At 33.0% G+C, this 11236-nt stretch overlaps 3 protein-coding genes across 7 annotated transcripts; 1 reads left to right on the top strand and 2 right to left on the bottom strand.

Annotated features, from left to right (window-relative positions):
* Window positions 1-324: 324 nt before the first annotated feature.
* On the bottom strand, window positions 325-5066 carry LOC136339860 (nucleolar MIF4G domain-containing protein 1 homolog). 4 transcript variants are annotated; one of them, XM_066283420.1, is made up of 12 exons: window positions 4723-5066; window positions 4187-4283; window positions 3852-4056; window positions 3512-3754; window positions 3053-3459; window positions 2761-2875; window positions 2466-2678; window positions 2005-2323; window positions 1726-1901; window positions 1178-1527; window positions 907-1038; window positions 325-757 (listed from the first exon to the last, which is right to left on the bottom strand). In XM_066283420.1, exons 1-12 carry the CDS (start codon window positions 4911-4913, stop codon window positions 467-469), a joined length of 2739 nt encoding a protein of 912 aa, XP_066139517.1. In that variant the 5' UTR covers window positions 4914-5066; the 3' UTR covers window positions 325-466. The 4 variants fall into 4 exon arrangements, with proteins under 4 accessions (XP_066139517.1, XP_066139515.1, XP_066139516.1 ...); XM_066283418.1 differs by having other exon boundaries at window positions 4187-4353; window positions 4727-5066; XM_066283419.1 differs by having other exon boundaries at window positions 4187-4353; window positions 4736-5066.
* Window positions 5067-5203: 137 nt separating this feature from the next.
* Window positions 5204-6174, top strand: LOC136339874 (anaphase-promoting complex subunit 10-like). Of its 2 annotated transcripts, none has more exons than XM_066283444.1 (3): window positions 5204-5493; window positions 5553-5789; window positions 5845-6174. In XM_066283444.1, the coding sequence occupies exons 1-3, from the start codon at window positions 5394-5396 to the stop codon at window positions 6054-6056; spliced, it is 549 nt and encodes a 182-aa protein (XP_066139541.1). In that variant the 5' UTR covers window positions 5204-5393; the 3' UTR covers window positions 6057-6174. The 2 variants fall into 2 exon arrangements, with proteins under 2 accessions (XP_066139541.1, XP_066139539.1); XM_066283442.1 differs by having other exon boundaries at window positions 5204-5502.
* Window positions 6139-11079, bottom strand: LOC136339861 (muscle M-line assembly protein unc-89-like). Its single transcript, XM_066283423.1, has 12 exons — window positions 10945-11079; window positions 10331-10495; window positions 9964-10155; window positions 9670-9913; window positions 9438-9563; window positions 9221-9361; window positions 8749-8955; window positions 8450-8620; window positions 8198-8392; window positions 7784-7864; window positions 7474-7719; window positions 6139-7304 (listed from the first exon to the last, which is right to left on the bottom strand). Exons 2-12 carry the CDS (start codon window positions 10484-10486, stop codon window positions 6583-6585), a joined length of 2481 nt encoding a protein of 826 aa, XP_066139520.1. The 5' UTR covers window positions 10487-10495; window positions 10945-11079; the 3' UTR covers window positions 6139-6582.
* Window positions 11080-11236: the final 157 nt, after the last annotated feature.

The raw sequence follows: 11236 nt of genomic DNA, 5'->3' as shown, positions 1-11236 counted from the left end.
TTTTCCTTTGGGATTTTTTGGCGATTTCTTGAAATTACTTCACCCAATGAAACAAACCATTTATTTATGTGTAATTTGAAGTTATTAACTGCGAAAAATATATTTTAAGTTATATAGATAGATTATACATAATCTTATCCCGTTCGTAATTGGAAAATAATCTAAGTTCTTTAACGTTTTAAACTTAAAATAATTAAATAATTAAAGATTTGAAACAAACGAAAAGGTATTTTTAATTTAAGCTGATTGGATTTCATATTGCGACAAATAAAATGTCCAGTAAACTTATAAACTGTTGGAAATACACCTGAAGTAAAATTCGTATTATCAATAAAAAAATTATATTAGCAACGCTTAAACATATTAAACTGCATATTTACAAAACAAATTCAATTTAGATTTTGTTCAAAAAACTACTTTTAAGGCTTTGCCCACATAAAATATGTGCATCAACTACAACGTTCTATCACCAATTCCCCCTGAATTCTTTGGCGGTTAAAATTTTGTCTACCATCTTAGCCCTAATTTCCAAACTTCGTTTTTGATCCTCGTTAACTACACCGTCTTTCAAATTCCTCAGTAAAAAATGGTGAATAAATAATCGCAAACTTTCCCTAAACATTTTCAATTTATCCGCCAGAGCTATATTGGTAAATACTGCTTGCACTGCTTCTAATTCTTCGTGTAATAGAATTCCGAGAAGAATTTGCCGAACTAATCGAAGAGTGACTTTATCTAGCTCGCTAAATTGGACGATCTGAAAACAGATGATTTCTAATAAGGCGTTAAAGCATATTTCGCAAAGCACTTATACAGGATGATAATTAAATATGTAGGCGGAAATAACCCATTTGTTCCTGAACATTTACGTCGAAAACCTCTTAATATATACCTGTATGTTCTTACCTTTAATGTTGAAATGGGCAGTCCTTTATGGATAAATAAGTGCGTTAAGAGTTTGGCCAAACTCGATATTTGCAGTCCCGAATGGCTATTTAGCGTTTTCAATTTATCCCACACAGAACACTTAATTGTCATCTACAATAATAGAAAAAATTGCTATAATTTTCATTAAAAAATATGTTGAGAATTTACAATGCATTGAGATGTGTTTTTTAAAAATGCTTTCGGTGGGTCCATTAAACACCCTGTATAATTTTTTCCAACACAAACTCACCTGAAATCTTCTGTCATATTCACAAAACTTTTGAGCTAAAACCGCGTAAAACGGATTAAACGACTTCTCGTGTAGGCAACAATGCACGATAATGTGAATTATTTCACGCTCCTGTTGTGTTTTTAGGCCCAGTCTTAATAGTTTTTCAAACGCATCTAGATAATCTTCAGCAGACATTAGAATGCAAAATATATCTCTTCGCGTATCAGTATTCATTCTCTGTTTTCTTGCCAGGTCCAATAACTGCTGAGAAAATCGGTTCGATTTTCCAGTTACCTCTTTTTTGGAGCTGGTTTCGATTTTGCCAGTCCATGCCGAACCAACTACCCACCATTTACCTCTTTCATCGGCTAAAAATTAAATAAATAATTTCTCAAATATTATTTTAACTGAGAAACTAGTCTACAAGAAATGATTAATTGACAGTTTAAACTTCGCTGTTGGAAGATATAGAATAATTTTGTTTATACATTGGCACGTTATGGTTTTTTCGAAAAGGTAAGAGATACAAAGAAATATAATAAATTTGTTCGTGAAACCGTGCTTACCGTTCCTTAGATCTTCCAACGAAATGTTCAAAGGAGTAACATAATTGCCTTTCCTGATGAATCCTTTCATAATCTTTTTCAAATGTTCGGAGTAAGAGATGTCGTAATTGGGTATTTTCGTTACATTATTGTTCTTGATTGCCAACAAAATATTTAGCAAAAACTTGACTCTTGAACTGTAAAAGAAAATATAAAATTAAATCAAATTTATGGAAAAAGTCAGTGTTAAAACGCTATTGATTTAATATGACCTAATCGATATTTTCTCAAAATACTCACTCGCTCACATTCCCTTCAGATACACTGGCAGCTTGTTTCTGTAACTCCAATATTAAATTTTTCAACGCTATGGGATCGTCCTTTCGCAAACTAAACCCTACGCTACGCAGAACGTGCAAGATGCAGTCCACGTTTTTTTCCTCAAAATTACTTCCTAAATGAAGCAGGATTTCATACAGAAGTTTGGCGTCGAAAACTTTAAAATTATAAAGCTGAGCTAGAACAGTTACTACGTTGTCTAGAGTTTTGTTTTCGACATTTTGGAAAGATTTTGTAAGGTTGTCGAAGCATTTCGCGATTACTTGCAGAAAATGAGCACCTAAGGAAATATATTTATTAGACACACACTATGAAATATATATATATATATATAACGCTAATATAGATATGATGCCACCATATAGCAAAGAAAAATTATTTAGATTTTTCTGTATGAAAATTTTGTCTGTAACATTTCTTACCCACTTCATTTCCAACATTGGCATGTAAAACTGCTATAAGCAGCACATGTTCCATTAATAATCTTTCTGGAGTCATCACAGTACTGATTAGAGACTCGGTAATAAGGGCGGTTAACGTTTCGTTCATATCATTGCGACTATTAGTCATGTAGAGCTCTTCAATTTGGTTGGCAATGTTATGCATGTTACTTTCTGCCAATCTGTTCAAAAGTCCTAAAAATGAGAATAGAATGATGATGTTTTAAAATGCAGATACACTTCGTTTTCCGATTTCCATATATATATAAATACCAACCTTTAAGTCGCTTTTTCAATTTGTCCAGCTTCATTTTGTGCTTTGCGTCATCTCCTCCATTTGCTTCTAGCCTTGCTCGTATTGCCGGAGGAACGTACTTCCGCTCTTTTTTTTCCTAAAATAACAGTTTACATCTTTTTCAATTGGAACCAATTGTTTTTTAAATTTATGCAGGACATTTCCTAAATTTATGGGAATATTTTAAATAATAGTAGAGCTAAATATTTAACATTTCTATCTCTTGATATAACCTATGTATGGCTGTTTGGTGACATGGAAATTAAATATTTACATTTAGTACTGCTCCATCTTTGGATCTCAACCTGCCATAGATATCCTCCCAAAAATCTTCCCTATTATCATTATCACAATCTGCATCGCCTCCATCCTGCGCTTCAGCTTTACCTTCAATATTTGATGTAGAAAAGGCATTATCATCTTCTGGCTCACTTAAGCTCTCAATCTTTTTTTTCTTAGATAAAGGAATATCTTTCTCTTTTAAGCACAATTTTCTTTTAGCTTTTGCATTTTTAGAAGAATGTTGTTTTGATGCACTTAATTCATTTATATCACACAACTCAAAGTCTTCCTCACTTGATGATGATTGACTCTTTTTTCTCTTAATTTCAGTATCATTTTCAGAATTTATATCCAAGTGGTCAATTCCTTCTTTGACTTTGAAGCTTACATTTTCATCTCCTAATTGAATAAGTAATGTGAAAATGATTATTAGAAATTTTATTTGACATACCACTATTACTATGAAAATCATCAACACAATCATCTTCACTCAACAAGTCCTCTAAGTCTTCATCATCACTGTATTCTTCTTCGCTAGAGTCCTGATTGTTTGCTTTTTGTTTTGTTTTATTTAATTTTTCTTTCCCAGTCATCAAAATATAATCCTCTTCAAAATTGTCATTGATATCATTTAAGTCCTGCTCTGCAGTTGCTGAATTCTTCATATACTCAACATCACAAACTTCTAATAAATCTAAACAGGTTTAAAATTAGTTAAGCTCCAGAGTGAGGTTTAAATAAATATATATTTTTGTAGATCTAGAGGTCTCATTATAGCAAAACATACTTACAATCAAGGCCGTCAGTAACAAAGGATTGTGGTACGGATTTGCTCTTTCTTTTATGCAATTTAAGCTGCTTTTCTAGTTTCCTAATTGTTGCATCTTCCTTTTCGTTTTCTCTTAACAGCTGTTTTTTCCTTTGCTTAATCATATCTTTTTGAACTTTTTTCTGTTCCCTTTTCTCTTTGTTATGTATTTCTTCAATGCTTAGAACCTAAAAAACGTGATATATACTTTAGCAGTTTAAATAAATGCATCCACTCTGATTGACTAAATTATTGACTATTAAAAAATTGCTCATTTGCATGGACCTTAATACTCATAAAGAGTACTTAGTTTATTACCTTATTTCCCCAAGAGCTTTTCACAAGAGAATTAGCTTTTACCATTGCTTTCATATGAGTGCTTTGCATTGTTGATAGAGCTTTTTTTAATGGCTTTGTGGCGGAGCTGGTGGCAGAGCTGGTAGCGGAGCAACTGTCACCTGTCAGGCTTGACAATGTGATGTACCCTAGGGTGAAACCTGGTGAAAAAATCTTCCCCTAGCACTTCCGGCAGGTCATTCTAGAACAACTGCCGGAAGAAAAAAAAAGAGCCTGGGTTAACCCGCACCTGCGCGGCCCCCTTTTTTTTTGGGTTTTTATAGCAGGAGATCTAGGAAGACTATAAAAAGGAAACGTTGTAATTCTCAAGGGCAGACACGGCGAGATAGATTTTAAGTATCATGCGAGATTCATTGTCTTCTTTCTTCACAATCATATTTGCGAGCTAATTTGTACAATATTTACATATTTACGCAAGTGCTTAGTCTATTCCTACAACCTCCGTAAACGCAAGTCGGGTAGTGAAAGTGCCTAACTAGCAAACCTCCGACAGCTTTTTACCTTGTATACCTAGTTTTTCTGTATTCGCTAGCATTTTTTTGGAAGCAGAAAAACTGCGCTTTTGGGAATGATAGTCGTTTCTTCTAATTTTCTTCTCTTTTCTCTTATCTTTCCTCAGTTGCTTTCTGGATAATTTTCCCTTTTGTTTCCCACTAATGTTGGGTTTTCGCCGGTTTTTTGGTGCCATGATAATAAATTTAATATCAAGATTTTTTTTGTACTCAAACAATTTCTAAAAAGGGTTCAAAACTTTTTAAATACCTTCAAAACTTAAGAACTAAAAAGGAGAAAAATATAAATAAAGCCACATGGAATTGTAAGGTTATGTCAACAGACAGAAATTTTCTGTTTCATTTATTCAATAGAGTAAATCGCTCAAAAGCATTATTACTTGGAATTATATCTATTTCACTCTTACTTGCGTCACATACGGCGATTCTAATACCAGTTGAATGTTATTTCACAGGTTTTTAAGCAATCACATCTCCGACGATAACCAACCAATCGCTTGTGCTGAAAATTAACAGACATATTTCTCTTTTCAAAAACACATAAACAAGTACTGGAGCAGCTGATTTTCTTAATTTATTTTCATTTCTGCAAATTCACATTTTTCTTTCATGTTGTTATGACTTCTTTTTAAAACGTATTATCATAATAAATTAAAATGTCTCTACGAAATTCCAAAGATGTAGATCCCATTAAAATTGAGAGGACTGGAAATGTAAGAGAAGTAGGTTCTCATGCTATTTGGAGCCTTTCTTCCTGTAAACCTGGTATTCCCTTTTAATTATCCCTGTAACGTCCATTAAATCCTTTTTTAAAGGTTTTGGAGTAGATCAACTAAGAGATGACCGAGCAGACACATATTGGCAGTCAGATGGTCAGTTGCCTCATTTAGTTAACATTCAATTTCAACGAAAAACTACTATTAGTGATATATACATTTACACTGATTATAAGCTGGACGAGAGCTATACTCCTAGTAGAATTTCTATACGTGTGGGGACGCACTTTAATGATCTACAAGAGATTGAAGTTGTTCCCCTAATTGAACCTTCAGGTGGGAGTTTGGCAAAATTTTTTTAAAGAAAAAAAGGTTATTTATGGATTTTAAGGGTGGGTTCATGTTCCCATAAGGGATATACGAGATAGGCCAATAAGAGTGTTTATGATACAAATAGCAGTGACTAGCAATCACCAGAACGGTAGAGATACTCATATGAGGCAGATAAAAATTCACAGCCCCATTGATAGTCAAGGAATAAGGATAGATCTTTTAGGGACTTCATCTATGGTTGAATTCCAACAACATGCCACTATTAGATAAGATATTAATGTAGTGAAACTATTAATTTTTTAAACAAACGATTAAGTCTGTGTGAATTTTTGCCACTAAAACAAACAATAAATCAACTTTTGTATACTTTTTTGAGAATATTGATGGATCTAGAGTAGTTTTTTTTTGTGTTACAATGATTACAGATGATCTTAAATTACAAATAACATAACAATAACCCCTTAAACTTTTTTTATGTATAGAGAAGTAATCTTTTACTCTTTGGGTAAGTATCCACAGAAATCAGATTTTGGGTCTTGACTATTAAACGTTGAAAAAATGTCTAATATCTATAAACAAATACACGCAGAAAAAGCACTTTAATGGGAGCGCATCGTACAACAAAAAATATTAATAATCTACTAGTCCTAACAATTATTAAAAATGGTTACTAACAAAATAGCATAAAGTAAAATAAACATTTCTAGTGTCTCTGAACAATGTTAAAAAGCGGAAATGATACAAAAACTTATATTTCCACAAGACACTTTCATCGATCATTATCAAATATTAAACCTCATTTCTTCTTGCCTTCATTGGCCCTCATTTGCATTAACAGTTCAAAACGCCTGTTTGTCCTTACGTTTGCCAAATGGTTGCGATTCAACACTTTCCGACTTATAGCTAATTTAGACTTTGAAACAATGGCTTCAATTTGCTCCTGTTTGGTCGCGGATTTATTGGCAGTCATTTTGAACCCGAACCGACTTACAGCTTGTGATTTTGGCTGTTTTTGCTCCTTTATTATTATTTTGTTCGTTAGCATATGCTGTATAGGTTTCGAAATTAATCTTGGAACTGCTGATTTTCCCGGCGGTGCTTCCTGTTTTAAATTAATATTAACTTTTGTCGAAGAGGAGCATTTGTCAATTTTTGCTTGTACAGGCTTGGAAAGGCTGTCGTTAATCGTCGTCGACGGGCTAAAAAGAGCTTTTCTTGATTCTTTAAATGGGTCTTTACTAATACTATGTTTAAACAACGGTTTAGTTCCTGATAACAAATTTTTAGCTCTAATAGTTTTCCTCTCTTGCAGATCAATAATGCTTTCCATCTTTTCAAATTGCCGTTCGTGTATTTTTTGAAAATTGGGCACTTTTACTTTTGATGTTTTTTTTGCAGTTTTATCTCCTACGCTTTTATCTTTTGTTTTTAATATTTCTTTCGTCGATTTGTTCTCTTTGTTGGCCCTAAATGGAGTGCTTATGGCCGATGTCGATGGCAAAATAGGTGATTTGGAAGCTGAAAACAGGCAAAGAAATTTTTACTAATTAAGGTGCTGAGAAGCAGAGAAGAAAATTTTACAAAATCCTCAAGACATTGAATAAGTGGTTCAAACTAGCCTTGCACATTGCAGTGAACATTTGTACACAATACAAGATACACACATAGGTTTAAATTCTAAATTTACCTTTAAAATTGCCTGCCAAAATGCTGCTGTCTTGCATATGGAGTTTAGCTGCAGGTGTTTTTCGCATCACTAAAGGAGATCGTGTTTTCCCAGTGGGCGTACTTAAAGGGCTTGTAATTTTTACTGATTTTTTAGCCAAAGTTTCTTTCTTCGGCATTTTATTGGAGTTTGTTGGAGACGTTATCCAAAACGAAACAGATTTATTTGCTTTAGAGGCAGTTTTTGAGACGGTTTTTGGTCCGGATACTAAAAATAATGTTTGATAATTTCTTAATATGTATAGAAATTTAAAAAAATATAATAACAATACCTTTAGATATAAGTGGAGTTTTCTCAATTTGATCCCAGCGTCTTCCAACAGATTTGCGGCCCGCCAAGGACTGATTAGGATCTTTGTTTCAAAAATTATGTTAAAATAACATGGAAGATAACATCCGAAAAGAAATACGATCAACTATTAAATCTTGATTTTTGACGTTCTGTGAGATGGAGATAATACGTGTTCTTATTTATCTGCTGATGCAAGACTAAGATAGTCAAATTTTGACTATATATAAAAAAAAATCACATGATATGGTTTTCAAGGAAGAGTAAAAATGATATTAAACCTAATTTATTTTTGATATAAGGTTCTAAGTTCTAGAACCATGTTTATAAACAAGTTGCATGGAAAGTAGATTCTCGACTTTGTTACACAATTACGTCAAATAACTTAAAAAATTACCCATTTCCCTATTCTTCAGTGTTTGAACTTCTTCACATTGGGACCATCTCTTTCTGACCGATTGTCTCTTATTGGTACCTGAGCTCTCAATATCACCTTCCTCAAGACACGTGTTTCTTTTTGTAGTCCCTTTGTAGTAGTCGGAAGAGGTTTCAGGACTTGCGGAGGTATTGTCTAAGATTACGGATTGATCCTCTAATTTAAATTAGGTTAATGTAATTTGACGCAAGAGGTCAATGCAAATGAGCGTACTAATTTTGCTGCTTTTATAAGTCTCATTTTCTTCACATTGAGACCATTGCTTCCTGATGGAAGATTTCTTTTTTAACATTGGAGCTTTAACATCATCCTTGGTAAAGGTGCTTCTTCTATCAACTATTGCAGAAATATTAGTAAACAAGTTTGGCTCAGATTTGAAGTCAGCTGAAACAGAAAGATTTCTTTTATGTTTTAATCATGTTTAAAATTACTATGTGAGAAGAAGAGAGAACTGAAGCATCTAATCCTAAATTGGCATTTCATGAATTTGCAGCAAGCACTTCTAAACATACCTCTATCATTCCCATCATCAAATACTGACATCGTAGATTGGGACCATTTTTTCCTGTCGGTCTTTTTATTTTTTATATTCGGTGTATCTATACCATCTTCTTTAGTAAATGTACTGGATCTTGTTAATCTAGGAGCTACTGAAATTTTGTTTTTAGCGAACGTGTCACTTAGAAGCACCGATTCTCCGGTTTCTGATATAATGTCGGCTAAAATAAACTATTGTTTTAAATATGTTCTATACATTTGATGCGGATTGTGAACACAGGTGTTTATAGCCAAGGGTAATTCTTATTTTCAGTTACCCTTAATTGACAATAGTTTAGCAATTCTACCACTGTAATTCCTACTGATATATGAGGAGTTATTTCCAAAAATAGAAAGACAAAATAAATTTGGAGAAAAAGGTTAAAGGTTGAAGGAAGGGACAAAATAATTGTCTAGTAAATAAAGAAATGTTTTATCGTTACTTACGTAAATCACGGTTTGCTGAATTGAGGACCAATTTAAAAAGATCTTGATCCCCAGAGACTTCAAACATATTAGTCTCACCTCCAACTGTAGCAGATCCTGGATTGGAATTAACGTCATGCTGATCACGATCCGGAACCAAATCTTGATTTTTGCCGGATTTCCATAGAATAGAAGTTAACATTAAGATGAAATAAAAGAATAGAAGGTAAACAATCACCATTATTGGAACTTGTCTTCTTTACGTCTCCATATATCTCGTCATTTGGCAAATTAAGATCATTATTTTCCGAAAATTCTTGATGCTTTCTTACCGTGACGAAGCTAATTGTTTCACTATCACTTCCTAAAATGCAAAATATTCTAGTTAGCTTTTAATGACAAAGAGTAATTCCCAGTTAAACTTCTTATCCATGGTTCTCACATAAAATAATAATTTATGAATTCCTTACCTTCCCTTTTTGCTTTTCGGCTGTGATCAAAAACTTTTCGCTTCTCAGCTATGATTGTAGACCTTTTTGTTGAAGATCTAAGCCATCTGCCACTTTTTTCATTTTCAGTTAAGTCTTTGTAATTTTCTTTATCCTCAAACATTAAAAGGTGGACATCATCAGTCTGAACGATTTCATATGTTGAGTCATTTCCTTTATTGTTTTCTGACACAAGAAGACTTTTGCTCCTGCTCATTCGCTCAATCTAAAATGCTCTGAATAAAAACTTTTCCAATATAGCCAATAATACCTTACTGGGGATGGTAAAGTCGTTGATAACACTTGTTTCTTGCCTTTCTTTTTAGTGGACTTAATAGTAACTTCAAAATGATTGCTTTTTTGTTGTTGCATTGAGGTTTTAGACCTTTTTTTTGCACCACCATTAGTGTTTTCAGAGTCGCGACGCTTGCTGCCAGACGCCGTTGATACAGGTGTTTTTAGTGGACTCTACAAATCAAGGAGAACACTTAAATGATATTAAAAATATATGGGGTTTTCCATTTTTTAGGGACCTAATATGTTTAAAAGTTTTTAAAACTTGTGTTATAAATATTTAGTTATGACTTTTTAATATCTCTTTGAGTAACCCTATTATACCATGGGTCAATATATAATACCTCACCTTATAAGAACGACTACTGTTGGTATTATCCACTTCTTCAATTTCAAAACTAAAAGCTGCAGAATATGATGGGCTTCCACTTTCCTTGCAGGTTGACTGCAAAGCTGCTTTCTTTCGATTCCTTAATAAAGCTTTTCTTGCCTTTTTTCCTGACATTTTTGTGATCTAATAAGTGATCCATAATTATGTTATAACGGGTATCAAATCCAGGTAAGTGTCAGAAAATGACAATAATTTCATGTAAAAATTTATTTATTATGTAATTTATGTATTTATCAAGTGATTTTTCACGTAAGTAGTATATTTGAGACTGTTTTTCATCTTATTTTTTGGTATTTGTCACTATTTTCATAATAGTCTTATGTAAACTATAAGAATTTTAACTAAAGTAAACCAACTAAAGTACTCGAGGCACAGACAAAGTTGACAATTAATTGTTAAAAATCTCTATATACTTTCCGGAATTTATTTTTCGCACCTCTACATGTAGTTTTATGTTTAAAATCATAAGTAAAGACCATCACAAAGGCGCCAATTCCCAAACCCAAAGCTACTATCAAAATGTAGTTTACTCTAAAATACAAATACATGGATAAAGGACGTTTGATACCTACCAATGTGACGCAATTATAAGAGAGAACTTTCCATGCACACCTGAAAACTGTTACTCTAACGAATAATCCAAAATTTAGTAATAAAAAAAAAATTGCGTAAAAAAATACAGATTCAAATATAATTTTTGTCTAGATTCAACGAGTTTAATGATGAATCAACTGCCAAAAACGTAAAACTTCAACTTCAGCTTTCAATGAAGCAACGGTTTTAAAGGAGTCTGTTCAGGAAAGGCACCGCAGAGTTGTTCAGTGTTCTGTTACAAGTTGCTCTGGAACATCACTTGTCAATCGC

Source organism: Euwallacea fornicatus, chromosome 7 (genome assembly GCF_040115645.1).
Source record: "Euwallacea fornicatus isolate EFF26 chromosome 7, ASM4011564v1, whole genome shotgun sequence".
Classification (NCBI taxonomy): Eukaryota; Metazoa; Arthropoda; class Insecta; order Coleoptera; family Curculionidae; genus Euwallacea; species Euwallacea fornicatus.
Note: the sequence above shows the minus strand (reverse complement) of the source record. Positions and strands in the feature narration are given on the sequence as shown.

Bases quoted from the DNA above. Each gene is read 5' to 3' on its own strand.
- LOC136339860 (XM_066283418.1), bottom strand. From the start codon at position 4,913: ATGGCACCAAAAAACCGGCGAAAACCCAACATTAGTGGGAAACAAAAG. The intron at 2,876-3,052 runs GTAAATATTTAA...CTGTTATTTTAG, and splicing joins AAGATGGAGCAGTACTAAAT to GAAAAAAAAGAGCGGAAGTA. The intron at 1,528-1,725 runs GTAAGCACGGTT...TTTAATTTTTAG, and splicing joins GTTGGAAGATCTAAGGAACG to CCGATGAAAGAGGTAAATGG.
- LOC136339874 (XM_066283442.1), top strand. From the start codon at position 5,394: ATGTCTCTACGAAATTCCAAAGATGTAGATCCCATTAAAATTGAGAGG. The intron at 5,503-5,552 runs GTATTCCCTTTT...CCTTTTTTAAAG, and splicing joins CCTTTCTTCCTGTAAACCTG to GTTTTGGAGTAGATCAACTA. The intron at 5,790-5,844 runs GTGGGAGTTTGG...ATGGATTTTAAG, and splicing joins TCCCCTAATTGAACCTTCAG to GGTGGGTTCATGTTCCCATA.
- LOC136339861 (XM_066283423.1), bottom strand. From the start codon at position 10,486: ATGTCAGGAAAAAAGGCAAGAAAAGCTTTATTAAGGAATCGAAAGAAA. The intron at 8,956-9,220 runs GTAAGTAACGAT...AGTTTATTTTAG, and splicing joins TTCAGCAAACCGTGATTTAC to CCGACATTATATCAGAAACC. The intron at 8,621-8,748 runs GTATGTTTAGAA...TTTCTGTTTCAG, and splicing joins TGATGATGGGAATGATAGAG to CTGACTTCAAATCTGAGCCA.